We start from the raw sequence: 27968 nt of genomic DNA on the forward strand, positions 1-27968 counted from the left end.
TGGGTGACTGTTTCCAGCAACTTAATGGGAATTAGCGCATGCAACTTCTTTTTTTAAAAAAGTACCTGAAAGAAAAGAGAGCAAAAGCTGCTTTATCTGTTGGACAGAGCAGAAGCATTGAGTGTTGAAGAACAATTTGCATTTTCTTGGTCATGTTTGCATTCATTTACTGGCTGAAAAAGCCGAAGTGTAGGCACAACCAAGATTATTGTCCTGATCTCTTGCTGGTTGTGTGAAAGAACTATGTCACGTGGAGGGATGTTGATAATGAAAAATATTCTCTGTTTGGGTTGACCTCTTCTGTCGGATTCAGCAGCCCAGGCAGTTTTCTCACAGCACTTGTTCGTTTTCCCTTGCCCACTCCAGATCACATGATCCGTGTATTCAGAGGTGCTGATCCTGAGGTGAGTGAGAAAGGAATATTTCATGTTCCTGGTGCTTAAGAATTGTAGAGCAAGCTGCAAGCTTGGCCTGTGGCAGTAGAGTGTAGAGGGCCAGCTGAGTAGGCTGAAAGAAAATCCATTTCCACGTCTGCAGCAGCAATAACAAAGGCATCACTGGCTATTTCCTAATTTTCCATTTCAGAACTTTCAAGGAATGAAAAGCTCATTTTGCAGAGAGAATGTTGCCTCTTGATAGTAGCCAGGGTGTAATGTCTAATTCAGAACTATTAGCAATTCTGTTGAATTAGCTCATTTATATTTAGTTGCAGTGACTTAGAATCCCATTGTTATCAAAGTTTCTGATTTGTCCTTAGTACAGCTGGTTGTAGAAATAGAGCTAAATAGAATAAAGTGCTGAATAGAAATAAGGTTATAAATTATAGGTAACTTTCTGTCCCTCATACTGCTGTCTACCCACAGATCACAGAATCAACAGCAGTCTCTCCTCTGGCTCCCTCTGTTCATGGAGAGGAGACCGAAGAGGAGGCAAATGACGTGGATGAGCGCCAGCCTCCAGCTGTGGTCACACCACAACCTGAACATTCTGAGCCAGTAAGTGCCAGTTGTGTGTGCTGCTGTCTTTAGTGCAAGGCCGAGCTGCAAGTTTGTGACCAGCCAGCACTTGCTGTTGCTGGCTGAGGATGCTGAGGGCTGGAGTCCTGCCAGGACCTAGTGATTGCCCCCAGCCTTTGACAGCTGGAAAATGGGCTTTGATCTGTCATGTTTAGGCACCAGCTTCCTGGCATTTTGATAGGGGCCAGCCTGAAGCATGAAGGCTCCCTGATCCCAGAGCAGGGAGCATGTCAAAGACACTGTGCTCAGCTCACTGTGCACAGCCTTGTCACATACACAGGAGACACTGTGGCGTGGAGAGACCTGTCCCCCTGCACAGATTGGCCAAGTAGCTGCAGGTACAAAAAATGTTGATCTGACCACACAAGATCTTTGTGGTGCTTTGTCCTCACAAACTTCTTGGGTGTACTTACTTGGGAGTATTTCAGAGACATACTGGGGATGTAGAGTTGCTGCTTGAAGTCAGGGATTTTGGTGCCTTTGTTGCCAGGTAGCTCTTTTGCCTCTTCAGGCAGAGTAGCCAGTAGCAGAGCAGATAAGTGCTCAGAAGTCTGCCTGGTTTTTGGCCTTTGATAAACTGCAATGAGATGACTCTTTCTCTGGGAAACAACAGGCAGAACAAGATGACACAGTCTCAGGCTGCACCAAGGGAGATACAGGCTAGAATTAAGGAGGAAGTTTTTCACAGAAAGAGTGGACAAATACTGAAATCATCTACCCAGGGAGGTGGTGGAGTCACCATCCCTCGATGTGTTTAAAAAAAGACTGGATGTGGCACTTGGTGCCATGATCTAGTTGAGGTGTTAGAACATGGGTTGGACTCGATGATCTTAAAGGTTTCTTCCAACCTAGAAATTCTGTGATTCTGTGATTCTGTGTGTTGTCCATGAAGCTGTGGGGGGCTATTCTTACCTAGTGCGGCAAAAGAAACAAAGTGAGTAGTTCTGAACCCTTCTTCTGAGGCAAAAACCAGATGCTGCATGTGTCTGTTGATACCTTCTATTGTGTAGTCTGCTTTGAAAACTGCATTGGAGCCTAGAGTGGGAGCAAAGCTGCAAGTCCTTGACTGCTGTCTTGTGTTGCTAAAACCAGGATGTACACCTTGAAACGGTGGATGCTGTGTTTGAAGTGAAATGGGCACCTTTGTGGCTGGGGAGCTGCGTGGGCCAAAAGGACGCAGGGCTGGAGGCCTTGAGCAGCTGAAAATGAAGCAGGGTGTGGCCAGGGGGCCAAGAAGGCCAAGGGCATGGTGGCCTGTGCCAGCAGCAGTGGGGCAGCAGGAGCAGGGCAGTGGCCCTGTGCTGGGCAGTGCTGCAGCCACAGCTGGAGTGCTCTGTGCACTTGTGGGCCCTGGGAAGCAGAAAGGCATGGAGGAGCTGCAGCGTGTGCACAGAAGGACAGGGTGCTCTCGGGCAAGGGGTGCAGCACAAGGCCAGTGAGGAGGTGCTGAGGGAGCTTTAGCCTGGACAATGGGAGGCTCTTGAGGGACCTTCAGGAAGACTTCCATCAATCCCTGCTTGACCGTGCTCAGCACGAGGGCTGTTTCACTGCCAAACATCCCCTCACTGCATCCAAGGGCTTTAGACACTAGAGTGGGTGACACTTCCATCTTGTGCTTTGTTGGTTCCTTGGTTTGCTAGGAGGAGAAGGCCTGTTCATTTTCTTCTCTTTCCAGCAAGCAAAGATGCTTCTGCACAACGTTTCCAGCCCTGGATGGGATTGTGATCCAGTCTGAGTTTTCCACATCTGCAGCAGCAGTAGCAAAGGCATTGCTATCGCTTTCCTAGTTTTCCATTTCAGTGCTTTCAAGAACTAAAGGCTCCGTTTTGCTGCAACAACCTTGCTTGCTGATAGCAGCCAGGGAGGAAAATCAACTTCATATCCATCTAGAGTTCTCTTGAGATGGCCCATTTGAATTTGGTGGCTGTGATTTAGAACGCCTATGTCGCTATGAAATGTTTTGATTTCTCCTTAGAAAATGTGGTGGGTAGATCTGAAAAGAAGTGAGGTTCTGCATGATAGGTAACAGCCTGTCCCTCATGCTTCTCTCTTGCCACAGATGACAGAACCAAGAGCCGTCTCTCCCCTGGCTCCTGCTGCTCCTGGAGAAGAAGCCAAAGAAGAGCAAAGTGAGGTTGATGACCGCCAGCCTCCATCAGTGGTGACACCACAAAACTCAGAACCTGTAAGTGCCAGGTGTGTGTGGTGCTGTCTTTAGTGCAAGGCAGAGCTGCAAGTCTTGGAGCAGCCAGCACTTTGCTGTTGCTGGCTGAGGATGCTGGGTGCTGGAGTCCTACCAGGAGCTAGGGATTCCCTCCAGGCAGCGACCACAGAACTTGGCCTTTGAGCTGTCATGTTGAGGCAGCAAAGGGCTGGTGCCTCTGGGAGAGCATCTGGCTGCTTGGCTCAGGGAAGCTCTCTCTCTTGGCTTCTGCAGTGCTATGGCCAAGGGCAAAGGAGGGAGTGCTGGAGGTGCCAGGCCTTGGTTTGTTTGTTTTCCCTTTTTGGAAAGATGTGTTGGGCTTGTGAAAGCGGTCTGCACTTTCCTTGAGTAGTTCTTCACTTGTACAGTGTGTTTTGGGCCAGCTGTCTTTTGGCTTTTGATAAGCTGCAAGAGGAGGATTGTGTTGTCCATGCAGCTGTGGGGGCCATTCCTGTCCCGCGTGGCCAAAGAAACAAAGTGGGGAGTTGCGAAGCCTTCTTGTGAGGCCAAAAGCAGAAGCAGCCAGTTTCTGTTGGTGCATATTTTGGTGCAGTCTGCAGCTTTGGCAAGTGCCTTGGAGCCTGGAGTGGGGGTGAAGCTGCAAGCCCTTGACTGCTGTCTTGTGTTGCTTGGAAGAGGAAGGCCATTGTGTAATGGTGCGTGTGGTATCTGAGGGGAAATGGGCACCTTTGTGGCTGGGGAGCTGCGTGGGCCAAAAGGACACAGGGCTGGAGGCCTTGAGCAGCTGAAGATGAAGCAGGTGTGGCCAGGGGGCCAAGAAGGCCAAGGGCATGGTGGCCTGTGCCAGCAGCAGTGGGGCAGCAGGAGCAGGGCAGTGAGCGTGGCCCTGTGCTGGGCAGCGCTGCGGCCACAGCTGGAGTGCTCTGTGCACTTGTGGGCTCTGGGAAGCACAAAGGCATGGAGGAGCTGCAGCGTGTGCACAGGACAGGGTGCTCTCGGGCAAGGGGTGCAGCGCAAGGCCAGTGAGGAGGTGCTGAGGGAGCTTTAGCCTGGACAATGGGAGGCTCTTGAGGGACCTTCAGGAAGACTTCCATAGATCCCTGCCATAGATCCATAGATCCAATCCTCACCACAAGGGCTATGTCCCTGCCAAACATCCCTTCACTGCATCTAAGTGCTTTAGACACTGGAGTAGGTAACACTTTCATATTTTGTTTGTTTATTTGTTTGGTTTATTGCTAGGCTTCTCCTTGTGTAATTTCTCCTTCTCCAGGGAGCAAGGGAGCTTTTTCTTAATCTTTCCTGCCTTTTTCCAGCATTGGCAGAAGTTCTGCTAGAATTTTATTTTGCAAGGAGGCAGTTCTGGAAGATGCAGTATTTTACACAAGAACACATAGTTTGGGGCAGGGATGTTGGTGCAGAACGAGCTGTTCTGGTGCCAGACCAGCCAGTAGGGCTTACACATCACTTTCAGGTTAACGGCTCCCATGTCTTTTGGCAGCCCAGGGAATCAGTGTGGGTTGTGTTTGGGAATTGAGCAGGAAATCAATGCCCTTGCATTCCAGCTGCTCCTCGGAGATCACAGGAGCTGGGAAGGGCTGGGCTGCATTTCTGATTCTCAGCCACTTCAGCACTGTCAGTGTGGTCGAGTCCAAGAGAAGAACTTGCCCGAGCAGAGATGCACAAAGAGTGCAGTTCCCAGTGCAATGCTCTGGGTCTGATTGCATTCCATAAGGACCCACTCACTCCAGATTCCCCAAGAGTGTGGGCTACTGAAGCAACAGGAGAGCAAGTTCAGGATGGCTGCTGATTGGGGCACTGCTACCGAGTGTTGATGTGTGTAGCGACAGAAAGGACAGTATTGATTCAAGTGACCCCCACGTGGCAAATAATGTGCTTGGACTCTATGATTTAGAAGGTTAAACAAATGCTTTATTAAGCTATGTTATGTTACACTAGTACTATATAAAACTATTCTCAAGAGATACTATACTTAAAAGATACTAAAGAAAAACTTGTGGCTGTCTCCAGACAGTCATGACACAGCTTTTATCTAATTAGCTAATCAATCTAAACAACTATCACTAAAATCCAATTAACAAATCACTTTCAGTAAACAATCACTATAACACATTCTACATGTACTAAACAACAAGAACAGCAAGTAGAGATAATAATTGTTTTCTTTTCTAAGTTTCTCACTACCTTCCCTTAAAAAACACCTAGGCGAGAGAATTATATCTCTCTCCTGTTCTCCATATATATCTGTTCAAAAAATATAAATACCACAGTACAGTAAAGAGAGATTATAAAAGTGGGATCTGTCTATCTCTCTATTTGAGTCTTCCTGGCTCTGCCCAAAGCAGTTGAAGATGCAAAGCTCACATAAAGGCATCCCTTCAGGAGAGGAGTAGAGACAAGTTCCATTGACTGATCCTGAGCAGGCAGAGATGTTTCCCCCTCCAGAGATGGTTGTTTTTTTCCCCTCATGTTTTCCTTCTCCAGCCTTTTCTGACCTGAAGTCTTCTTTTTATCCTTTAAATTTTTGCATGTCCTAAGGGAGCGGAACTATCCCATGCTGTAGTTGGGGTCTGGTGACTTTGCTCATACATGCATTACATGACACATAGTTTCCTTCACTGGCATCCCCAGGGCTGTGTAAGTGCATTTGTTAATGGGGCCTTAGGAGAGACTCTGTTAGTGCTGGTCAGAATTCTCAGTTGACAAAAGAGGGAGAAGAAACACCTTGGTAACCCTCCATCTACTGAGATGGATAGAGGTTGTCTGACTTCCATCAGAGATCTTTGCATGCATCCTTATCTCCTGAATGACCAGGTTTTCTAACAAGAGTGTGAATGTCCAGAGGAGGAATGCTGATGCAGGCCTGAAAAGAACGTGAACTCCAGAAGTGTCTCTCACGAGGAGTGAGCTCACACAAGAAGCCACCTGCAGAGCCAGGATGGAGCTGTGGGACAGGGCAGGGTGTCAGTCACTACTGAAAGACAAACAGGACATGGCAGAAGCAGAGGGAGGCTCTCACCAGACCCCTGAGAAATGCCACACCTTCCATGTCAGCTGCCTGAGACGCTGTTGGAGCTTCAGTCCCAGATGGCCCCTGATTGTAGTGCCAGGGTCACTTTGGAATCTGTGCCTGCCCTCAAACAGAGAATGACCCAGGAGAGCAGCAGCACAGTGCTTTGGGAACGTGTGAGCCCAGCAGTCTTGGAGTCTTGGCCCACAAAGGTCATATGGGAAGTTGAAACACATCTTCTCTTGCTTTCTGTGCAGGTGCTTCTAGAGAAAGAGCAGGAGCAGACTGCCTTATCTGAGATGCCATGCCAGACTCAGGGAGAGCTGTTCCCAGCCCGAGAGCAGGAAGAGCAGCTCAGGCAGCAGGTGGAAGAGGCACAGGAGAATGGCAAGGTAAGCCTGACTGGCCAGGTGACAGAGGGAAGGGCAGGAAGAGGGGCATAAACCAGAGCTCTTGGGACTGAGGAGGCCAGGAGTCCCACAGGCACTGGAAGCACAGAGCCTTGGAATCTGCAGAGATCAGCACCAGGACAGGATGGTTACAGTGGAAGGGTAGGGAAGGGAAGCAGAAAGAAGTGGCAAAATAAATGTGATTTTGAGGCTAAAAGAGGGAAAAGTGGAGCCTGATGGCAGCTCCCAGTCACTTGCTCTGCATTTGTGTGTACAGAACAGCAAGGCAGAGCCACAAGCGGAGCTGCATGAAGCTCAGAGTGACATTATGGCAGCAAAGAGGAGGAATGAAGACATCCAAGAGGAGAAGGATCTGCAGAGGGGCAATCAACAAAACCAGGTGAATGAAGGAATGGCAGCCACTCTGCTCATGAAACAGAGTCCTTTCCGTTGTTGTTTACAGAACACTGATGAACAGATGCAGGCACGGCTGCAGGGAACTGAGGCTACGATCAAGGCAAGGGAGAAGAGGGAAGACGAAAAAATTAAAATCATCAAAGAGAAAATTAAGTACTTCCTTCCGGAGAAAAAGGCTCTAGAAAAGCAAGTGAGTGAAATAGCAATAGCCACTGCAGTCACCCAGCGGGTGGTTTCTGCCCTCCTCGCTTTTCCTCTATAGAGCAGTGGTGGGGTGGGATAATGCCTCTGAGTGCCATCCTGATGAGGCCTCTATCAGAGCTGCTCTGAAGGACCCTTCCTGGTCTGCTGAATCTCAGCTGATACTCTAGACAGTGGCATTACTCCTTTGGCCATTTAGCCAGCAGTCATCCGAATGAACTCCTGCTGGCTTCTTCCAGGTGACCTTGTTTCTGGAGGTGTTTTTGCAGGTGAACATGGTCACTCACATAGATTTGGAATATGAGCTACAAGCTGTCTGCATCCCTTGTGAATCTGCTCCTGTCCTTTTCTTTACTTTCTTCCCAGTCGATGATTCCTGGCTGATGGGGATAAGCTGTAGTCTCTGACTGCTTTGTTCTGTTTGACTTGAGGTGGAAGTGTCACCATCCTACCTGGCAGCCTGCAGAGAGTTCCAGCAAATGACGGGCAACCAAGAGCCCCGAGGCTGGCATGAGGCCCAGGAACTGTACCATCCAGAGATGCTGCAGGATAAGCACGTCCCAAGGAAGGTGCAGAAAAAGAGAATTTCATGGCAGGAAGTAGAACATTAGAATGAGGAGCTGCAAATATATCTGCAGACCTAAGAGGGGGAAAGGAGTCCTTGGGAGGAAGTGGAGCAGTTGTTGCTGCAGTCATCCTTTAGAACAAGAAACTGACTATGAACTCCAGTAAAACCAGCCTTCTGTTTTGACCATTTGGTTTCACAAGTGGGCATCCAAAGCAATCCAGTTGAAGAGCTCTGCATGTGGCTGACAGCAGCTTCCTAAGAGCTTGCATTTCAAATGGCAATCTCTCTTGCATTTCAGGGCAATCTCTGCCATGCTTTCCTGACATAAACTCATTTCTTGTCTCAGATCTACACTGATGCTGACACTGAACCTGCTGCAGCAGCAGCAGCACCATCCCAAGGAGCCTTTGCTCCCCAGCCAAAGACGTGCAGCCTGAGCACTTGGTTCACCTCCCGTGCTGACCCAGCTGCTGCTCAGCAACAGGAGATGGCGGGTGACTCCCTGGAGCAACAGAGTACGTCTTGTATCTTTCTTATCTAAGGGACAGTGTGCACGTGTGCACATGTCAGCATAGCTGTACCAAAGGTTTAGTTCTCAGTTTAGTGTCATGGAAGTGCTGGCAGTGCTCCAAGGCAGCAAGAGAGAGCTCTGGGTATTCCTGCTGCCTCTGAGGGCAGCTTAGACTGGCTGGAGTTTGCCTGGGTTTCCCTCTCTGCCAAAGGCAGAAGCGGAGATTGTTCCTGGATCAGCAGAAGGCTGTGATTGCTTGAGTCCTAAGCATTGGCAGAAGCCCTGCTGAGATCAGTCTCTAGGAGAACACATCAAGCCCTTTGTGATTCTGCAGCACAACCCAATTAATCTCCTTCTTGCCCATAACAGCTGCCAGTGCTGTGCTATCAGATAAGACCTGGTAGGCTGAGAAGAGAGCCCAGTGGATTCTGTGTCTATCATCACCTGTTGGGACAAAAAAGGGCACTGATCTGTGCCTCGGTGTGGCTGATCTCAAAGCCCATCCTGTTGTGTCCTGAATGGGGGCAACAGCTTGTATGGGGCTCAGGCTCACTCTGGTTTCTTCCCATCAGTGCCTGTCAGTGCTCATGCTTGGGCTTTGCCAGCCTTGTTGTGGTCACTGCCCTGCCCCTGAGGACTGGAGGGACTGCAGACATTGGAGCCTTCCTTAGCTGGGAGGGTCCCACTGCTGCCTGGCTGCTGCAGCGCCTTCTCTGGGCCAGCTTCTGCGTCCCACGGCCTGGACTCACAGGAGGGTCAGCATCTCCTCTGGGCAGCTCTCTGTGTCACAGGGACGCCTGAGGAGCACTGCTGTCCTCTGTGCCTGTGCCCGCCGTGCTGAGTTGGGAAGACAGGGACATGTATGGCGCTGAGAGGGCGAGTGCAATGGGAGCGACTGATCCGCACTGTCAGGGTGAAGAGAAGCGGCATGGTTCTTCACCTGGGGCACGGGCAAGGGCATCTTTGAGCTCAGCCTGCTCATAAAGGGTGAGGGTCCTGATGCTGAAAGCCCCGTCAGGATTGGTTCTAGCATGAGCTGCTCTAGTTTACAAATGCAGAGGCATTCTTCTGGCAAACTGCTGCAAGGTGGAAAAGATGGGAACACTTGGCAATATTCCTCCTGTTCTGAACTTGGCATCTGTTCAGATGAATTGATTCTAGATGTCCAGGTGCATTTATCTTAGCAAGTAGGAAGCCTTTTATAAATCTCACAGTGTTTATTCCGAAGAAAAGAAAGGCACTGTTAGTTCCAGCTCTCCTTAATGTTTCTAGATGACAAACTTACTTGCCTTGGTAGGTATTCTCTTCTGGCCTCAGTCTCCTCTGAATGTATCTCCCTGTGCTCCCTTGTGTGTTTGCTGTCAAGAGGTCTCTCACTTCAAAGGATGCTAGAAATCAGTCTCTGTGCCAGCCACTTATGCTGTGCACCTGCTGTTCTTTCCTTGTTGTTCTAGTTCCTGTTCCTGTTGTTAGCCAGCTGTCCACAAAGGGAGGGCTCAGAGCCCCAGACAGTGGCGCTGCCTTTTGTATCTCCTAGAAGGTGGGATCTCTGCTTTAAAGTGAGCATCTTGCATTTTGTTTCCCTCAGGAAGAATGGTGAAGATGGAAAATCCTATAATAAAATACATTGAACTGGAAAACATTGGCAGTGGGTGAGTCCAAGCAATGTTAATTTTACAAAACTATGCATCAGGTGTTTTGCCGGTGGAATAGGTATCAAGTGTGAAGTCAGACAAGCTGCAAATGTGTTCAGGCACTGGGCTTAGATTGTCAGTGCTGATCAGAATTTCTAAGTATGCTCAGAAGGCATTGTCAAAGACATCTCCATGCTTCCAGTGTCCTGCAGGTCTTAGGCATTTACAGCACAGATCTCCCGTGTGGGCTGGCTTTCACTGCAAGATCTAAATGGCTTCTGCTTTCTCTGCTTCTGTTTTGTTTCTAGGACTTTTGGAGATGTTTGTAAAGCACTTGACACTGCCACAGGAAGACAGGTAAATGTCAACAGCCTCTGCAGACTCTGCTGCACTCGAGGGCTTTTCCCTCTGGTGTGAGCTGTGGCTGGAGCTTTGGGCAGAGCTGTGCTGAAAAGGCACAAGAAGCACAGACTGGTGCCAGCCCGCGAAATACATTTGGGACTTGGTCCTCCTCAGCTGCCGGAAGGAAGGCACGGAGGGCAGCGGTTCCTTTCAGAGAAGGACGCGCTCACTCGCTCTCCATTGCTAAAACGAAGGTGGTGCCTTACAGCACCTCACTGCTCTTTGGGGCTACAGCTTCAGAGTCCTGAATTCTCATTTCTGGCTGCCAGCAAATGCATTTGAAAGTTACTGGTAGTTCCTTAGCCACCTGCTGTGCTGCACTTGGGAACTGCACATAGGGAGAGATTGGCAAGGCGTCCTTAAAAGCCCTAAGCCCTGCCCATAGCCCAAGATGTATCCACAGAGTATTAAGGCATGGATTACTTCTTCTGAATTCCAAACAAAGCAGCAGAGATTGTGGTCAGAGGTTTGTGGGTGATAGCTGAGACACCACTGTTACCAAATAGTCAAAGCAAAATGTCAGTGGCCCCATATGTCCTGTAACTGGCCCATAAGGGAGCAAAGAAATGGGCTGTTGGAATGTCAGTTCCCATTCTGATGTCTAATCACAAGGCAGTTAGCACAGTTTGGCTGTGTCATTCCAAAATCACTCGCTCCATGTGAGAAATTGTTCTCATGCCACCAGCTTTTCATGTTACTGATTTTCAACATCATTTTAGGTGGCCATAAAGAAAATAAATCTTCAAGGACTGATCCAAAAGGAAGGAACCTTTAATGAACTTACGGTCATGAAAATTAATAAGCACCGAAACATTGTGAATTATTTAAAGAGGTGAGTGGTTGTTATTTTATCCCAGCAATGTTTGTTTACATGCTGCAAGCATATAAAGTTAAAAACCCACTTTGGTCACTGGCAGAAAATAAAGCTGATAATTATTGGTTAATTATTATTTCTCTACTTATCGCTAGTGGATGGGAAGAGAGTGCATTTTGTGTGCATTAATCCACCCTGACAAACGCAGTTTAAAAATTTTTCAAAAACCTGGATCAGCCCTATTTTACTAATTCAATACCCTCGAAGTTCACTGCCTCCACTTTGTTTTGAGGCTTGATTTTTTCAAATTTTTCTCAGCACCTTTAAAGTTCTGATAAACCATCCTAGAGAGGATTTCCCTTGGATTGTTATGCCTTTTCCATTACTGTGTATGCCAGGACAAATAGGTGTTTATTTTCAGAAACACCATGTGTAACAGGTTTTTTATCTGGGCTGTTACTAAACTGCACTTTTCACTTGTTGCCCATTTAAGACGTGTCCTTTTCCACAGCTGTGCCTTTCTCCTTGAGACTGCGCAGATTGCAAACAATGCACAGCCAAGAGGGAATGTCTATTCCTTTTATTCTGTCCTCGTCACAAAGGCACCCAGAAACAACCGTTGCTGTTTCCAAACTGCAACCTAGCCATGCATGTTTATCTCCACAGCCTTGTTTCTTTCTTTCAGCTACCTTGTGGATAGGCAGCTCTGGATGATTATGGAGTACATGGACGGAGGCACTCTGAGCGACATCATCAATGAGACTTACGTGTCTGAAGGACAGATTGCAACCATCAGTCGGGAGGTCAGGGATCCCACCTGTACTTCCAAGGGCTAGGGCAGGATTGTCTGGGAAACAGGGGCTTGGAACTGGAGTGATTTCCTGTGCCAAGCTTTGTTTCTGTGTTGCTATGGGCAAGCAAAAGCATCTCAGGTGAAATGCCTGCCACTGCCCCTGCACTCACTGTACTCTGTTCCCATACTCTTACCTTCTTCTGTTGTATTCTCACTCTTTCTCTTGTATTTGTATTTGCTGTTCTCCACTTGCCTCTCTAAACATTTATCTCAAGGCTTTCTGCATTGCATTTCTTGCCTGTAAAAGCAAAGGTGCTGGTGGCAGGATTTGAAACTAATGGCAAAGAAAGAGACTCATTTCTCACAGTCCTTAACTGAAAAGGATAGTACTCAGACAAAACAGTGTTTGCTTCAGGAAGGTGACTGATGTGATACTTCCAAGTCTGTGCTGATGCCAGCAAGAAAACCTTTGTCATGCAGCCTCCCACCCAAAAGTGATCTGCTCCATACCAGAGGGAGGGACTTTTTCTTTCTTGGCAAACCCTTGTTTGGAGACAGCACATCCACTGCAGCAGGAGTCATCCTGGCTGGTTTGTGGGGGACAGCCTACAACAGCAGGTGCTGTTCCTCTTTCAAAAGCTGACATGCCTTTCCTTAGAAAGGTCCTGCTCTGCAAGTGTTGGAGAAGCAAGCTCTTCCTCTCAGTGGCACTGTGTTCTGCCATTACTCCCCATCCACCTGGAGAGGGAATCTTTTAGAGCTGTTTCCTTTCTTGTGTGATGAAATCACATCACTCATTTTTGCCCTCTTGTTTCTGTTTTCTCTCTCAGTGCCTGCAAGGACTGGATTTTCTTCACTTGAACAACGTGATCCACCGAGATCTGAAGAGCTGCAACATCCTTCTCAAAACCGACGGCTCTGTCAAGCTGGGTCAGTATCTTCTTGGTCAGGTGCAGCATTCCCGGGATGTGGGTGGGGGGCTGCTTGGAGTGACAGCCAGCTCCCCAAAAATGGTGCTGGTGGCAGTGCAGGGACAACCTCTGTGAGCTGATGACATGGTTGCAACATGCACAGAGGTATGACAAGGAACCACAAGAAGTCAAGAGTGGTGTTGGTCTGTGTGTGTCCCCTTCCAGAGGAAGGGAGTTACAAGTCTAAAGCTTCAGGAAAATAAAGGCCACTGCTGGAGGTGGTGTAAAAAACGAGGGGGTTTTTTGAAGTGGCCAATTCCATATTTTCTTGGCTAAAGGCCTAAGGAAATAGAGCAGAGACTGATTTTCAACAGATGACACAGTGCATTCTTAGACTGAGAGTGGGGAATTTTTTTGCTTGGTTTCCTAATTGGAGCTGGCTTTCATGGTTTGTTGTTTTCTCCACAGCTGACTTTGACCTCTTTGCTCAGCTCACCACTGAGCAGAGTAGACAGAGCTCTGGGGCCAGCACTACTGGGTGGATAGCACCTGAAGTGGTGACAGGTCAACCATATGGCCCCAAAGTGGACATATGGTCTTTGGGAATCGTGGCCATCGAAATGGTGGAACGAGAAGTTCGTTACTGGAATGAAACTTCTGTCTTGGTAAAGTGCAAATACTCACTGATCCCACTGTCTTTCTCACCTGTCCCATGTTCTGTGTCCCATTGGACAAAATCCCATTGCCATCTGCTGGCACCACTTCCACCAAGGTCCCCTTCTAAAAATGTCCCTGCAGCACATCAGCATCTGCTGTAGGTTTGGTTGCATCAGAAAGGGAAGTGGCAGTTCAGAAACCTAACCAGTTCAGAAACCTGCCATTTTGGCCTCCAGCCATGCTTGACATTCCTCATTTGCTTTTTGAACCCTGTTGGAGCTTTGTCTCTGAAGGACAGGAATTTTTCAGTGGAACCGTTGGATGTGTGATAAATATCCTTCAAAATGGAGGTTGAGTCTTCCCAGTTTCAGTTTTATAGAAAAAGAAAAAGCGACAAAGAAACAACCAGCAAAGCAATGCCCAAGTAGTTCTGCTTTTTTTTTCTTTTTGAACCACAGCACATCAATCTTCCTCCATACTGAAACATCTTTTCCAAATCCTGTGGGTCTTATAAACTTCCAGGTTTTCAAGTCATCTGTACTTTGTTCAGTCTTGTGTGTGGATGGCCTGGATAAGTTCAGGATGCATTTTTCTCTGACTGCAGTTAGAATTGTAAGCCAAACTCTTGGCTGTTTCTTGGTACTTTAACTAGTTAAGGAGCTTGCAGGCAGGTGCCTGGGCTGGGATCCAGTGTGGGCAGTTGACACCGGTGCTGTGTTCCTTTACTGCAGGAGCAGGGCCATCCCTAGCCTGCCCAGTTCTAATGACAGTGAGGACTCCAACTCCCCACCATGGCCAGTGGCTGAGCATAGCTGCAGAGGGTCAGGATAAAACCCCCTTTGTGACCTCTGCTGGTGTAGGAAAAGGAAAGAAAGCTGTCCTAATTATTTCTACTCAAGGGGAGTGTGTTTGTTGTTTTAGGCTTGGAAATTTTCCTCTGGGTTGAGGAGGATAATAACAAAGCCTCTTTGGTCACCATCTATTTCAGTGCCGCTAGCACAGAGCTGTTAGCATTGTGATGGGCACTTTTATGGAGACCAGGCCGCAGCCTGGGTCATGGAGATCCTGCCAAACCTCCCATTTCTTACCTGACACTTTCTGCTAATGGGCACACCTTTAATGCATTGACTTGAGTATCCAAATGAGCAGAGGATGACCATAGGGATGACAGTTCTCCTTCAGATTTGACCATTAAAAGGTTTCCTATTGTCACATAAAGAAGCTAAAACTTGGAGCCAAGAGACAGAGCTGCAGGTAGCTCCTGTGCACCCAGCAGGCAATTTCATCTCAATATATTTGTACATGCATCTTAATGTGTCTGTGTTGAATATGAGATTCTAAATGTTTGTTTCCTTACCTGAGGAATACCTGGTGGATTTCCTTTCTTTCCTTCAATTACCACTGTTTTCTAGAAGAGGACAAGAATCTTGATGAGTTTTGTTTTATGGCAGCTGTGCTTAAGGGACCAACAAGCACTTCAGAGATACTTTTCATGTACTAATCCTTTGAAATAGTAGAGTTAGTATAGCAAAGTCCCTCTTCCAAAAAGCCTCTCAAGCTGGTGTGAATCCTCAGGGAAGGAAATGTGGTTTTGGTGATGTGGCTCCCACTAACTAGGTCAGTCAATGAAATCAGCTGCCAAGGCAAGATCTGTGGGATGTTGGAAATGCTGTGGCTGCACTGGGGTTTGGGTTTTTGGTTGTTAAAGGAAAGTCATCTCTGGGTATCTGCCATGGCAGAAACTGCCACTGCAGAGTGGGGCTTAATCAATGGGATCTGGGAGAGCAGTTGCAGATGTGAAAGGAGTAGGTGGAGCCTCATGTTTCCTTTTTCGCCAGCCTAAAGTCCTGAGAGCCATACAAGGGACACCAAAGCTGCAGCAGCCCAACCAATTCTCGCCTTGCCTGCATGACTTCCTGAGCTGCTGCCTGCATACAGATGAGGAGAGGCGCTGGTCTGCCAAGCAGCTCCTAGAGGTAAAATGTGAAGGGGTTGCAGGTGAAACAGGGTCTGAGGGATGGGCTCCTCCTCCACTCAAGTCCAAGGCATCAGATGAGCCCCTTTCCTCCTCACCGCCAATTTTAGTGCTATTCAAATTAAAACAGTAAAGAATCCTAGACTGGGCTGGGCTGGCAGGACCCTGTAAAGGTCCTCTGTTGCAAGTGTCCTGCAATGAGCAGGGACATCTTTAAAGAGATCAGGTTGCTCAGAGCCCCTTCCTACCTGCCCTGGAATGGTTGCCCCATCCCTGCCCAGGGATGGGGCACCTACCAGGTCTAAGGGCAACCTGTGCCAGGGTTGCACCATGCTCCAAGTAAACAAGTTCTTCCTTAGACCTACTCCGACTTGATCCCCATTATATATTACAAATACTATCCCATGTCCTATTGCAACTGACCCTCTTAAAAAAGGTGTCTCTTACTTCCTGAGAATCCCCTTTGAAATGCTGGAACATAGCAATGAATTCTCCCTGGGGGCCGTTCTCCGCCAGGCTGAATAACTCCAGGTCTCTCAGACGAGAGTTGCTCTGTCCTCTGACTGTTTCTGTCGCCCTCTTTTGTAATTTGGTGGGGTGTTCAGTTTTATCTAATGGCAAAAGAATGGAAGTAGAGCAATGCAGGGTACAGAAACATGAAATGGTGGTGGAGGAACCCAAGGAAGCCAGTCCCAGCTGAGCAGTCAGAGATTTGGCTGTGGGCAGGAGGAGCTGTGGGGGGCTCACTGTGAGCCTCTGAGGAGCCCTGGTTTGTGCCCTCCAGCCCACCCTTAGAGGTTTCTGCTACACAAACAGGGACAGCTGGGAGGGACTTGTCCCAGCCCCATCTGCTGCCTGGCACGCTCAAGCAGATGGGAACTGTGCCAGGGTTACTGCCAGGTTGTGTGGCAAAGAGGGAACTGCAGGGCCCAGTGCCACTGGGCTGGCCCTGCTGGGAAGGAAGGTGCCATCCAGCATGTGAGGGACAGGGCATGGAAAGGGCACTGCTCTGTCTCCCGGTGTGAATTAGCACAGTGCCTGTCTTTCAAAGACAGGGACCAGTGTAAGGCTTTGGAGTTTCCTGAAAAGAAAAAACTCCAAGGACAGAAAGCACCATTTCTAGAGCACTGGCAGGGCAAAAATCTCAAAAAGATGAAGACACCTCGATACATGGATGAGTGAGATTCTGGGCCAGGTTTGCCTATGATGGCAAGGTCCTGCACATAAAGATGGTCCCATTGGTCCTCTTCTTGCATCCTTCTAAGTGCCAGAGGAATCCTGTGATCTTGGAAAGTCATGGTTCATTGTTTTTTGTTGATTTGTTTTTTTTCCCTTTGGGCAGCATCCATTTGTAACATTTGCTGAGCCTGCCTCCAGCCTGGTGCCACTGATTGTTTCAGTGAAGAAGAGGAAGGAGACAAGAATGTGACAATCACAGCAGGACCATTTATTCCTCAACCAGTTTAGAGTAGGATTGTAGGTTAGGATTAGGATTAGGATTAGGATTAGGATTAGGGTTCAGGTTAGGATTAGGGTTAGAGTAGGATTGTCTAATAGGACTGCAGAGTAGGATTGGAAATGAATAAAATTTCTGAAACCACAACTCACCTTGAAGATTCCCTTCCTTCTCACTCTGAACAAGCTCGAGAATTCCTTCTGAATTGTCTGTTGTTTCTTAAAGGTGGAAAGTGACACGTTTTTTTTGGCATGGTGTGAAAGTGGGGAAGAATCTTCTTCATTGTCCTGGTTTAGGGCAAATTTGTTAAAGAATCTGCAAAGGAGGGCCCCTCCAGAAAGCAAAACCCACACGGCCCCTCCCCCCCCCCCAACCGGTTCGGGAAAAAATTCCTTGGAGAGAGGTGGAAAGAACCTGTTTATTTGACTGGCCCAGCACCCCCAGCACACAAAATGAACAATACCCGATGACACCGCTCTGAGAAAGATGACAAAATCAGAAAGTCTCTTTCAGGGGTGGTTGCTCTGTTCTCAGTCCCTCCAGCGCTGGGCAGCTGCTGCAGCCGAACCTTCGGTGTTCCCGGGTCCCAGTCCGGAGCAGGTTCGAGATGGTCACAGGAACAGGAGAGGAGAAACAGTCCGGGAAGGAATTTGGACTGTTTAGCTAGAACTAGCTAATAAGCAGATGCAAAAGCGGGAGGAGAAGCAAGAGCAGAAAAGCAAGCAAGCAAAGCAGCAAGCTGAAAGCAAGAAGTGAAAAACAGCCCTATGTACTGCTGTCTCGGTGTTCGTGATAAGAGAAACACAAACAAACTTCCACTCTTCAGAGCCAGTCTTAAAGGCACAGAACAGATGAATGGGGATACAAGCATTATCATGTCACCCCAGGACATTCATTCATCCTCTCCAGACCACATTGCCTTTGGAATATGTCCCACTGGTCTGGTTTTGGCCAGCTTTGGTACTTCTGTTTGAGGCAGAAGGGGCAATGGCGTTTGCAGGCAAAACCAAAGGAAGAATGGGACAGCCCAAACATCCTGTGCAGATGCAGGCATTGAGCTGTGACTGGAGAGCACTGGGGCTCCTGCCACTTGCATTTGTATCCTGAAATGCAATCTCTTTGGCTGGAGGAGAGCCTTGCTCAAGTGAGAAAGCAGAAAGATCAGAGAGGGTGCTCGGGAAGGTCTCCTGTGGTGCAGAGCTGTCAGCGCCTGTGAGGTGAGAGCGGGCCCGGCCTTGCCCGGGCTGGAGCCCCAGCAGAGCCCCGGCAGAGGCCGGAGCAGCCTGAGCCCCGGCAGAGGCAGGCTGGAAGGAGACCCTTGGAGCTGCAAGAGGCAGCAGCCGGGCCCTGGCTGCCTGTTCCTGGGAGAGGGCGAATCCTCCACTCTCAGAGCCCAGGTGGCAGCTGCTGCTCCCAAGGGGAAGCACAGCCGTGCTGGGCACAGCCCAGCCTGGAGGCATTGGCCGTCTGGAGTGTGCCCAGGAGCAGAGAAAGGCCAAGGGCAGCCGAGGGCCGCTGGGCTGGCTGAGGATTCCTCCTCTTCTGCTGGTGCCCTGCAACTCCTGGCAAAGGTCAGCAGTGTGTGCAGCACTCTGGGCACCGGGGCAGGGAGCCAGGCTGCTCGGCAGGCTGGAGCACAAGGCAGCCTCCTTCAGGCCCGGCACTTGTGCCAGGGGAAGCGAGGCCAGCGTGAGGCAGGGACAGCTTGGCAGGGCACATCTGCAGGAGCCAGCGCCTCACGCAGCTCTGGGAGGAAATGCCTGCAATCCTGCAGTTCTGCACTGAGCCAGAGTGTTTGGCAGAAATATTCAGGCCCACCAGGCCAGCCCGCTTTGTGCTCTCTGGCGCACAGCAAGCGCTGTGCAATGCAGCTCTGAGCTGCTGGGAGAGAGGCAGTTGAGGATGTGCCTGAGGGTTTTGCTTGAGTAGTGAACTGATTTGGAAGGGAGGAGAATAATTTCAGTAGTCAATCTGTGTTTTCTTTATTCCCTTCTGAAAGACAGATACAATGTGGCTTCATTAAGCAAAAGCACAGCCCTTTTTTTTTTTTGGCTGCATTTTAGTATGGCAACTCAGGCAAGCCCTTTAAAAAAACAGCAACTGAAGCAATTCCCACGCAGTGAGCAAACCCCCCCCCCCCCCAATCTTTCTATTGTCATTGATCTTGACATTTTGTGCTGGTCCTGCAAAGGACAAAGCAGCCTTTAAGGTCTGAAGCACCTTCTTGTCTTGCCACCTCGGACATAGATGCTTGAGCAATTCTGGGATCAGGCTATGAGCTTGTTTGCTTTTGGCTTCTCATTTTGTTGCAGCCCCTCTATGCAAATAACCCTGCGAGACGACTGAGTCTTGCTCACTCTGTCCTCCTCTCTGGCAGAGACAGCAGATGGAAGTCTCTTCTACTGGAAAGGGAACCTATTTGCAACGGTGTAGTGATCCCAAAGTCCATACAGTACTGCACCAAAGGATTAGGCCCTTCACTCTTCAAAAACTTGTTAATGATCCTGCCTAAGGTGGTTCTACTGAGTATCAGCCAGGGCTCTCACCTCTATGGCAGGGCTGCATTTCTCAGTAATCATCGCTCAGCTGTCTCTCATTGACATATTGCTGACTGAAGACCTGTCTCTTCCATATCCCCTATAAAAAGACCTTACCTTAGATTCTCAAATTTAGCATGCATGCATGTGTGGGAAAAAAAAAAAAAAAAAAAAACCACAAACCTTTAGGAAAATCAAGACAGATTAAAGCAGATTTCATGCATCAAACCCTCACCAACTGCATTAAAATGTGGGTCTATAAGTATTTCTTCAAAAATTTCTTAATCATAGCTCCAGAGTAATTTTTGAGAGAAAAGTATGCTGCCCCTAACAAGTCCAGATTACTTGGCAAGGGGTAATTAGTCATCCATTAAGCATTCCAGCAGTTGCATAGCATTTTATTCTGATAACTGATCCCTGGATATTGCAACCAGCTTCTGATTTGTGTCTGCCCACTTCTTTTCCATGTTCTGAGCCAAGAGCAATAGTATCCTTGTGAGTGCATCTGAACACATTTGACCTCACCTATTGCCTAACACCTCATCTATTGCCTATATTCTCCCACGGAAGATTCCTTGCTATTTTGTCTCTGTCACCAATGGGGATCTGCAGTCCCTGCCCGGCACTGCTCGTTGTGGGGTTGTCAAGGCAGAGGCGATGCTCTGGTGCACCTGGCGCAGGTGAGCCTCGGGCCCGGGCAGGGAACAATGTTCCGAGCTGCCGCGGATCCGGCGGCGAAGCCGAGCGGTGCTGTGGCCTGGCTGGGAAGCCGAGCGGCGCCCGTGGCGCTGCCTCGCCCGGCAGGGCTGTGCTCTCAGCGCCGTCGGGGCTGCCGAGCCGCGCTTTCCGTGCGCCTCCGGCTCCGGAGCCAGCCCCGCAGCCGTGCTCTCCCGAACCGCACTGACCCGCGCCCATTTCTTGGCCTGGCTGCAGGACTCCATGATTCCGGGCTCTCCGGGTTCCCGGTCCGCCTGCAGGAGCCTCTGCTCCCGGACTCCTGCCGCTGGGCTCTCCCACGTCTTTCCCCCCTTTCTCAGGCCCTCTCCACTCTACTCCAGATCTCCCTCCTCTTCTCAGGTTCTCCCCCGTCTCCTGGGTTCACCCTCCTCTCTCGGGTTTTCCCCAGTTCCGAGCTACCCCTTGTCCCAAGCTCCTCCCTTTCCCGGGCTGTCTCCCTGGATATCCCCTTCTCTCGATTACTCCTCCCTCTTCCAGGATCTCCCCCCTCTCCCAGGGCTCTCTCCTCTTTCCCCGGCTCTACCCTCTTAGAAGGCTACCCACCCTTTCCCAGGGATCTCACCCCGCCTCTCCCGTGATCTCCCCTACTCCTGGGTTCGTCCCCCTCTCTTGGGATTTACCCCCTCCTCCCAGCATCTCTCCCTTCTCCCGCTCACTCCTCCCTCTGCCAGGTCTCTCTCCCCTCTGCCAGGATGTCCACCTGTTCCCGGAGCGCCAAATCCCCTCGGCCGGGCCGCTCCGGGGCCGGGCCGGGGCCAGGCCGGGGCCGCGTCAGCTCCGCCCCGCGGGAGGAGCCGCGACAGCGCCCCGGCTGCGCCCGGAGCTGTTCCTGGGGAGGGGCTGCGGCATGTAGGAGCTCCTCCGGGCTCGCTCCGGACAGAAGGAGCTCCGACATGTGCTCGCTTTGTACCTTCAAGGCTGCCGGATGCCTTGCAGGGAAGCTGGAGTGCCCGGCCTATTCCAGTCGCTTCTTTTCCTCAGCTCAGCAGTGTTATAGATGATCAATAGAAGGCCAAATTATCAAAAATACAAAAAGAATAATCTTTTTCTGTGACCAAAATACGGTCCTCAAAACCACCACAGCCAAAGAGACAGCGTCAAGCCCGGGATCCGCGCTGGGTGAATCTGAATCCGACCTCTATCGCATCGGACCCTCCCCCGTTCACGAGAGCTGCTTCTTGCAGGGATGTTTTATACAGTTTATTATGCCTGCGGCAAAGGAGTCCAAGTTTCTTTTGTAACTCTTCATAGCTGGTTCTTTCACTGTGCAGAGCTGGACAATCGCCGTTTCCTGGTTGAGAGCCAGTGCTGATGGAATCCGAGAAGTCGCGTATTCACATGTATCTCTCTGGAGACTTTGGCCATCTTGATCGATGTTATCAATAGGGCGGTGATCGCTCTTAGGCGTCTTCTGATGACTCGGGATAATGGTGATCGTCATGCTGGGTGTGTCTATTAATAAGCTAAGTGCCGATTGTTCTCCCGCCGCCTTCAGGAATTTCGGAATTTGAATAGACGTCTGCCTCTCGGGCTGCTTGTGGTCAGAGATTCGTTTGGATTTCACAATCATTATAAAATACATTCTTTTATAGCATGAATTATTTCTACCATATATTACAGCAGGCAGGTGGTTCCAAGCATGGGTGTGAGGGATGTGTGTGCAGTTTGTGTCCCTGCGTCCCTGTGTGTTGGAGTTTGATGTGTTCACTCTGGTGGTAAATTCTTGGGTATAATGATTATGAGCCTGGATTTCCCCAGGCTTTTAAGTGAAGAACACTTGGAGACATTTTTCTGTGCAGTTCCTAGAAAACACGTATATTTTCCATGGAGGTTCTGTCATATTTTGATTTGTCTCGGAGGAACTTGTGGGTTTATTTGCTGCTGGATTAGTTGCTGAATATGAATAATTTTGAGTAACTAGAAGAAAATACTACCTTGTGAAAAAGGATGCTCACTTTTAGAATTTTAGAGGTTTATTATAAAATACAACAAGACTGAATAAAGAAAAATTGCGCCAGTGAAAGCACGGAATCAAACTGCCACGTGCTTGTTTACAAAGTGGCTGCTCCGCCTTTTATACCTCTGTGGTTACATCACTAACCCTGGCCCTTCCCCCTTCCCTCGCCCCTTCCCTGTCTGTCAACTCTTCTTTACCATCCATTGGTAGAAGCTACTTTCTTGCACCTTGATTGTAGGTGAGGTGGCGTCACATCCGTGCCTGCTAGCCACAAGCTTTTCCCATCAGGTGCAAGGGGCACAGTGTACTCATCCTCTCTTTGAAGCAAAGTAGAAATTTTCCAGGGTAGAAATCCATTTTGATTTAGGTGAAATGTACATTTTTGAGTTGAGTCTGTGGCTAGAAAACATAGCTATCTAGCTTGACTGCAAAACCTAGGCTCAGAGAAACTGCTTCAATGAAGGACAGAGATAAGGCGGTGGGGGGGGGGGGGTCGGGGGGGAGGGAGACAGAGACTGATAGAGAGAGACAAGAGAGACTGATGTGAGAGCAGGTCAACCTGACCTAGGAATTCTTTCTGATGAAGAAGAACTAGCGACAAATGTCACGCGAAATTTGTAAAAATGCATATGTATGAACCTATTGTAAAATTGTATGCATATGTATCTTAGAGGGGGATAAAAAAGGACCTGAAGTTCCCAGAAAGTACACATGTCATTTTGAGGGGAACGATCCTACATGCGTCCAGTGCTGTAATAAACATACCGGCTTTACAACTTTCACAAAAGTTGTGGAGTTTTGAGTATCTCGGCAAAAAACAAAACGTTCTGGAGACCCAGATGGGACCATCTCTGTCCCCACAGGGGCAGAAGGGATAGGTGGACCTCCAAGGCACACCCCGGGATTTTCCCGGAGGAGCTCCGCTCATCTCGGCTAGCCTCCTGCAGAGACAGACAAGGAGCTGCTGGTGTGCGGAGGATACGGTATGTATATCACCTTCACAAGTCTTTTGCAGCCAAGGCAGTCTGGTGGTGACAATACTGAGGGGGGAAGGGGACTACAAGTAGAGCAAAGGATGTCTAAACAAGATTACGAGATTACGATAACATAACTACATATCAATAAACTTATTTTAACATATATACAATTTTCATCCCTTAATTACGAAAGCAAATCCATCACATTACGTATCTATAATGCTGAAATGTCAAGCATTTTTTGTTGTGAGGTAGTAGTGGCTTTCCAAAGTGTTGTTTGGGTTAATTAATTTTATGCTTTGGGATTTAGTTTTGTTTTGGGACTTTTCTTTCACAATGGTTTATGAATAGCTAGCATAGTTTTAAATAGGAGGCTCCCATTGTGGTACTTCAAAATAGGAAAGATTCCAGGAAATAATGGAAGCTAGAGTTTTTCTTGTAGTAGTGTAAAACTGTATTTAGTGATATAGTTGATCACTTCTGTGTATAAATATTCAATAACTAAAGCATTAAGAATGAAATATTGTAGGTGTATAGGCAAACTAGTCTTAAAAAGATTTTCTGTGTCCTGGTGCTGATGCTTCAAGGATCCCTATTGCTTGCTTCCAATTATTACTGTTTCCAGTTTGGGGTTGCTTTTTTATTGTAACAGTGCTATTACTGTTGAATCTCAGCATTTGAGTAAAATCTGTTGTCACAGACATCTTTTCATTAAAATCCTTTCGTTAGGATTTTTCCTGCTGAAGCTAAGAAGTTTCAGCTAAAAAATGTAAACAATGGTTATCTGCTGCTGTGGAATGTAACAGGTGGATCCGTGATTGATGTCCTGTGGATGTGGGGATTTACTGACCACTCATGGCAGAGCTGGGTCTCACTTTCTGCTCAGACACAGACCTTTGTTATTGATTCCTTTTCTATTCTTAGCTTAGCTAGCTTCTGAGAACTTTTCCTTCTATTCCTTTTAGCATAGTAATAATGTAATATATATCATAAAATAATAAATCAAGCCTTCTGAACATGAGGTCAACATTCTCGCCACTCTCTTCATCCTGCAACTCTTGCAAGCCCTGTGACAATCTGTATGCAATGATATTTGTGTTTTAGGCTGTAGCAGATCTGAGTCACTGCCATCAGGATTGAATTGGTCTTGTGAACGGTGGTGTGAAAATGTTTAAGGGCAGTCTCTGACACAAAGAGCTGCATTGCTTGCTGTTCTAAGTCCCATACTTAAATAGTTGATGTGATTCTGTGCCGTCTCCTAACAATCCCAGTATAATATAGTGCTGGCTTACAGATGAATCCTGTGAAAAATGAATTAGACATCTCTTTCAAGAGGTGCTCCTAAACAAGACGTTTGTGGTCTGTACTTTGACAAGATCCATGGACAGTAGTTTTTTGGGAACTTGGTAAATGGTGTTCTGCTGGGGAATCACAGGCATCCTGAACAGACCATCAGTGTGGTGTGAGCTTGCTGGATCAACATCTGCCTCAGATTCATTTGTCATTTAATTATTGGCGTTTTGTAGCAGTTTTCGTTGTCACATTAAAATATCCCCATGGACAAGGTTCTACATTAAGGCTGAGGGAGATGGGGATTTGGCTCAAAATCTTTGCAGTGTTTCACTTTCTGTTCTAAGTCAAAACTTGGTTCTGTGGCACTTGAAACAAAGTTTTTAAGAAGCAGCCTCGAACCAATCTGTCTGTAAGCAATTCCTTTTCCATGTCACTGCCTCTTATGCAGTAGGATCTGCATTGTCACTGTAAACCCTGAATATTTTGCCTGAATGTCAGTAAAGTCAAAACGAGAAGAAAACCATTACAGTTCTCAGTTCATATATATATTTGAACATTGTATTTCTGCCTCTTCTAAGGTACGTAGTCATTCATGGGAATACAGGTTATGAAAAATGTGTATTTTATGATTGGCTTTTTACAAATATTAAAATGAATATTATATGTGTTATGTTAGAAAGTTATGCTGTATTAATTTTCTTAAGTAGTGTGTTAAATATAGTTTTATGTTATAACATAATGTTAAAATAGAAAGTATGCTATGTAAGATGGGTTTTTTTAAGAGAAGAATGCAGTACTTGCACAGAGATAGCAGCTACAAGACACCTAAATCTTTCAGACAAAAAAAATTATTACTCCCTAATCAAAAGAAACTAATTTCTTGCTACCTCACTCAGCCCTGAAGACACCATCAAGATTAAGAAGTTAACATTAACCAGACAGAATCCTTTGTTTAAATAAAAGTTATGCTTCATATATAAAATATATGAATATACAGCAAACTATTACTTTTAAGAGTTAATCCTCTGTTAATGTCAAGTGTCCTTTTTCAAGCTTGTTTTTCCCAGAAAAAGGTACCCAGACTGTCCATAACTCTTTGTTTTTATTGTCTCATATTGTCCTAATTCTAATTGTCCAAATTTTTTATTACTCTAATTTTATTGCTATTTTGTAACCATTTTATTACTATTAAACTTTTAAAATTTTAAAAACAAGTGATTAGCATTTTTCACAAGGTTAAACCCAAGAAACCAACACTGAAATACTGAGTGTGAAATGCATAGGAATGTTAATGTATGATGTTGTTCTGCCTTTGCAGTGTGTGCTTCTAAACCAATATTTTCCTTCTGAATAAAATTATTTTTGTTGGTGGTGGCAGTGTTGATTAAGTTCCTGTCTGGTAAGTGAATTCCTCTTAAGAATTTAACATTCGTATCTGATGTATATCCTAATCTAGATGAAGAAAAGTGGACTGCCATTGCTTTTTTGAGATTTTTTTTTGTGAAATGTACCTGCCCATTTGACTTGTGGAGCTTGGTTGGAGCTGATTCGAAGGCAAATACTCATTTCCCCAGCAAAGCTGGCATTTAATACTGAAATCTGTCCTTAGCAAGAAGGTAACCAAATGAAGGCTGAAGGCTGGAATTCCTTAGAAAAAGTAAAGACACTTAAAAGGTGGCGTTTGGGTGTGATAAAAGTTGTATATGTCAGTGCAAACAGACTTCTGAACTCTCACCTTTCCTCTGGCTGTCCAATAATCTGATTTTCATCATTCTTCCAACTGATACGGGATTGTTAGCCACTTGCTGGAGGAATGTGCTGCCAGGTCTGGCAGATCTCTGGAAGGTTTTGCTTCAGGTCTATGAAGGAAAAATAAAGTCTTAATTCTTTGGCACTGCAGCTGCACATGGAACAGCCAGCACTAGAGTGTGTTCCACATCACTACTTTCATGATATACTTTTTCATGATACAGCTATGCAAACCATGGTAGGATAACTTAAAATAGCATATGAGCTAATGAACTTGGGCAAGTGCTGAGGGGCTTCTTTGTGAGCTACAGACTTGAACAATAGCACTGCCCCAACTGAGAGTTTTGGAGGGTCTTTTTCTACTTCACTTTGAGTCACTGTGACAAATTTTGCAGCCCTAGTTGTTTGCTCTGGTTGTAAGTGACCTAATTATGGAGAGATCATGTTAATCTCCTTTCTCACTTAGACCATGCAGATTCCAAGTAGTATTTAGCTGAAAAGGAATGTCTCTCCCTTATATTGTCTTCAATTGTAAGTGACCTGGAAGCAAAATTCAACTGTAGTTTTTTCCATAAGGTGATTCAGCTATGCACATTCTTCTCTAGGCCACTGTTTTCTTTCTTCAGATCCTCCCAAAATCTGTACTGTGTTGCAAGTTGGTGCTTATGTGCATTCCTCACTAAGCATCCCTCTATTACCCCTACTGGGTGAATATTGCCCTCCTTGGGGCATTCCTTGATCAGGGAGATCTCCTCCATGCTCTCAAAATGAAACCAACCATTTCTATTTACACAAATGTGTTCTACATAATTGTATTTTTTTATACAATGGAGCAAGAAGTCTAAACCTACTGATGCCAATAGCCAAAGCAAAAGTATGGACACCTCTAAAAAAGAATGAAGCAGGGGCTACCATTTATTTGCCAGTGGGCATCACAAAGATCCACAGGAAGAAGGAATGTCTGATATGCAAAAATTGCAAGCCAAATGCTCCACCTCTACCTTTGTGAAGCATCTAAGACAGGCAGACCTGAAGCTCTGACGTGGGGAGAGCCATGTTGGCAAATGTACTTCTGGAAATGAAGCATTCTCAGCAAAGCTGTTCTTACAAGTTGTATTGAATATTCTGTGACTATTGATATTACAGCTATGCTCTGTGTCTAAAATCAGGGACTGCCAACTATGGAGAAGGTCGTGTGAGCCCTATTATTACCATAGGCAGCTTCTTCCAAGTAATTTAATTGGCAAACAAAGCTCTGAAGGACTTTTTCAACCCCACACAGCTGGTATTCTCTGGCTTTTTAAAGATCTGCTTGTGGGGATGTGGCAGAAGCTGCCAAGACCACCGCCTTGCCAAGAGCATCTCCTCTAGGAAAGGGACAGACACCAGACACTCGCACTACATGTTGTATCTTGAAGGACAATGGCTAAGGAACAGGTGGGAGGGGTTCTTTCTTTGGAGTTCCAGTGGTGGTTTATTGGCCAACACACTGAAGAGGTTCAGGGACAAAAGAACCAAGAACAAAGGAGGGTTTAGGGTTTTATATGGGACAAGGGAGGCAGAGTATCAGATCTGTGGGCCAATGGGTAGAGGGAAGAGAGGTGGTGCAAAGGTGGAGTTGCAAAGGGACAACAAACTGGAATTCAGGGGAGGAGCTGTAAGGCATGGGGACCAATAGGAAAAGCAGGAGCATGGAACATTCTAGAACTGGGGAGGAGAACAGAGATGATGTGACATGGGTCATCAGCATGTAATGGCAGTGAACTGTGAGAGAGTTT

General features: G+C 47.3%; 1 protein-coding gene across 1 annotated transcript in view; it reads left to right on the forward strand.

The window, feature by feature from the left end:
* Positions 1-16912, forward strand: part of LOC131571635 (serine/threonine-protein kinase PAK 3-like) — a 34780-nt gene extending 17868 nt beyond the window's left edge. Inside the window, exons 5-14 of the mRNA XM_058824414.1 lie at positions 367-404; positions 864-995; positions 6469-6603; positions 6878-7207; positions 11053-11165; positions 11833-11950; positions 12771-12870; positions 13320-13516; positions 15347-15484; positions 16826-16912. Of these exons, the coding sequence (XP_058680397.1) occupies positions 367-404; positions 864-995; positions 6469-6603; positions 6878-7207; positions 11053-11165; positions 11833-11950; positions 12771-12870; positions 13320-13516; positions 15347-15484; positions 16826-16912 (1388 nt within the window). The remainder of the gene's footprint in view (positions 1-366; positions 405-863; positions 996-6468; positions 6604-6877; positions 7208-11052; positions 11166-11832; positions 11951-12770; positions 12871-13319; positions 13517-15346; positions 15485-16825) is intronic.
* Positions 16913-27968: the final 11056 nt, after the last annotated feature.

This window comes from Ammospiza caudacuta, chromosome Z (genome assembly GCF_027887145.1).
Source record: "Ammospiza caudacuta isolate bAmmCau1 chromosome Z, bAmmCau1.pri, whole genome shotgun sequence".
NCBI lineage: Eukaryota > Metazoa > Chordata > Aves > Passeriformes > Passerellidae > Ammospiza > Ammospiza caudacuta.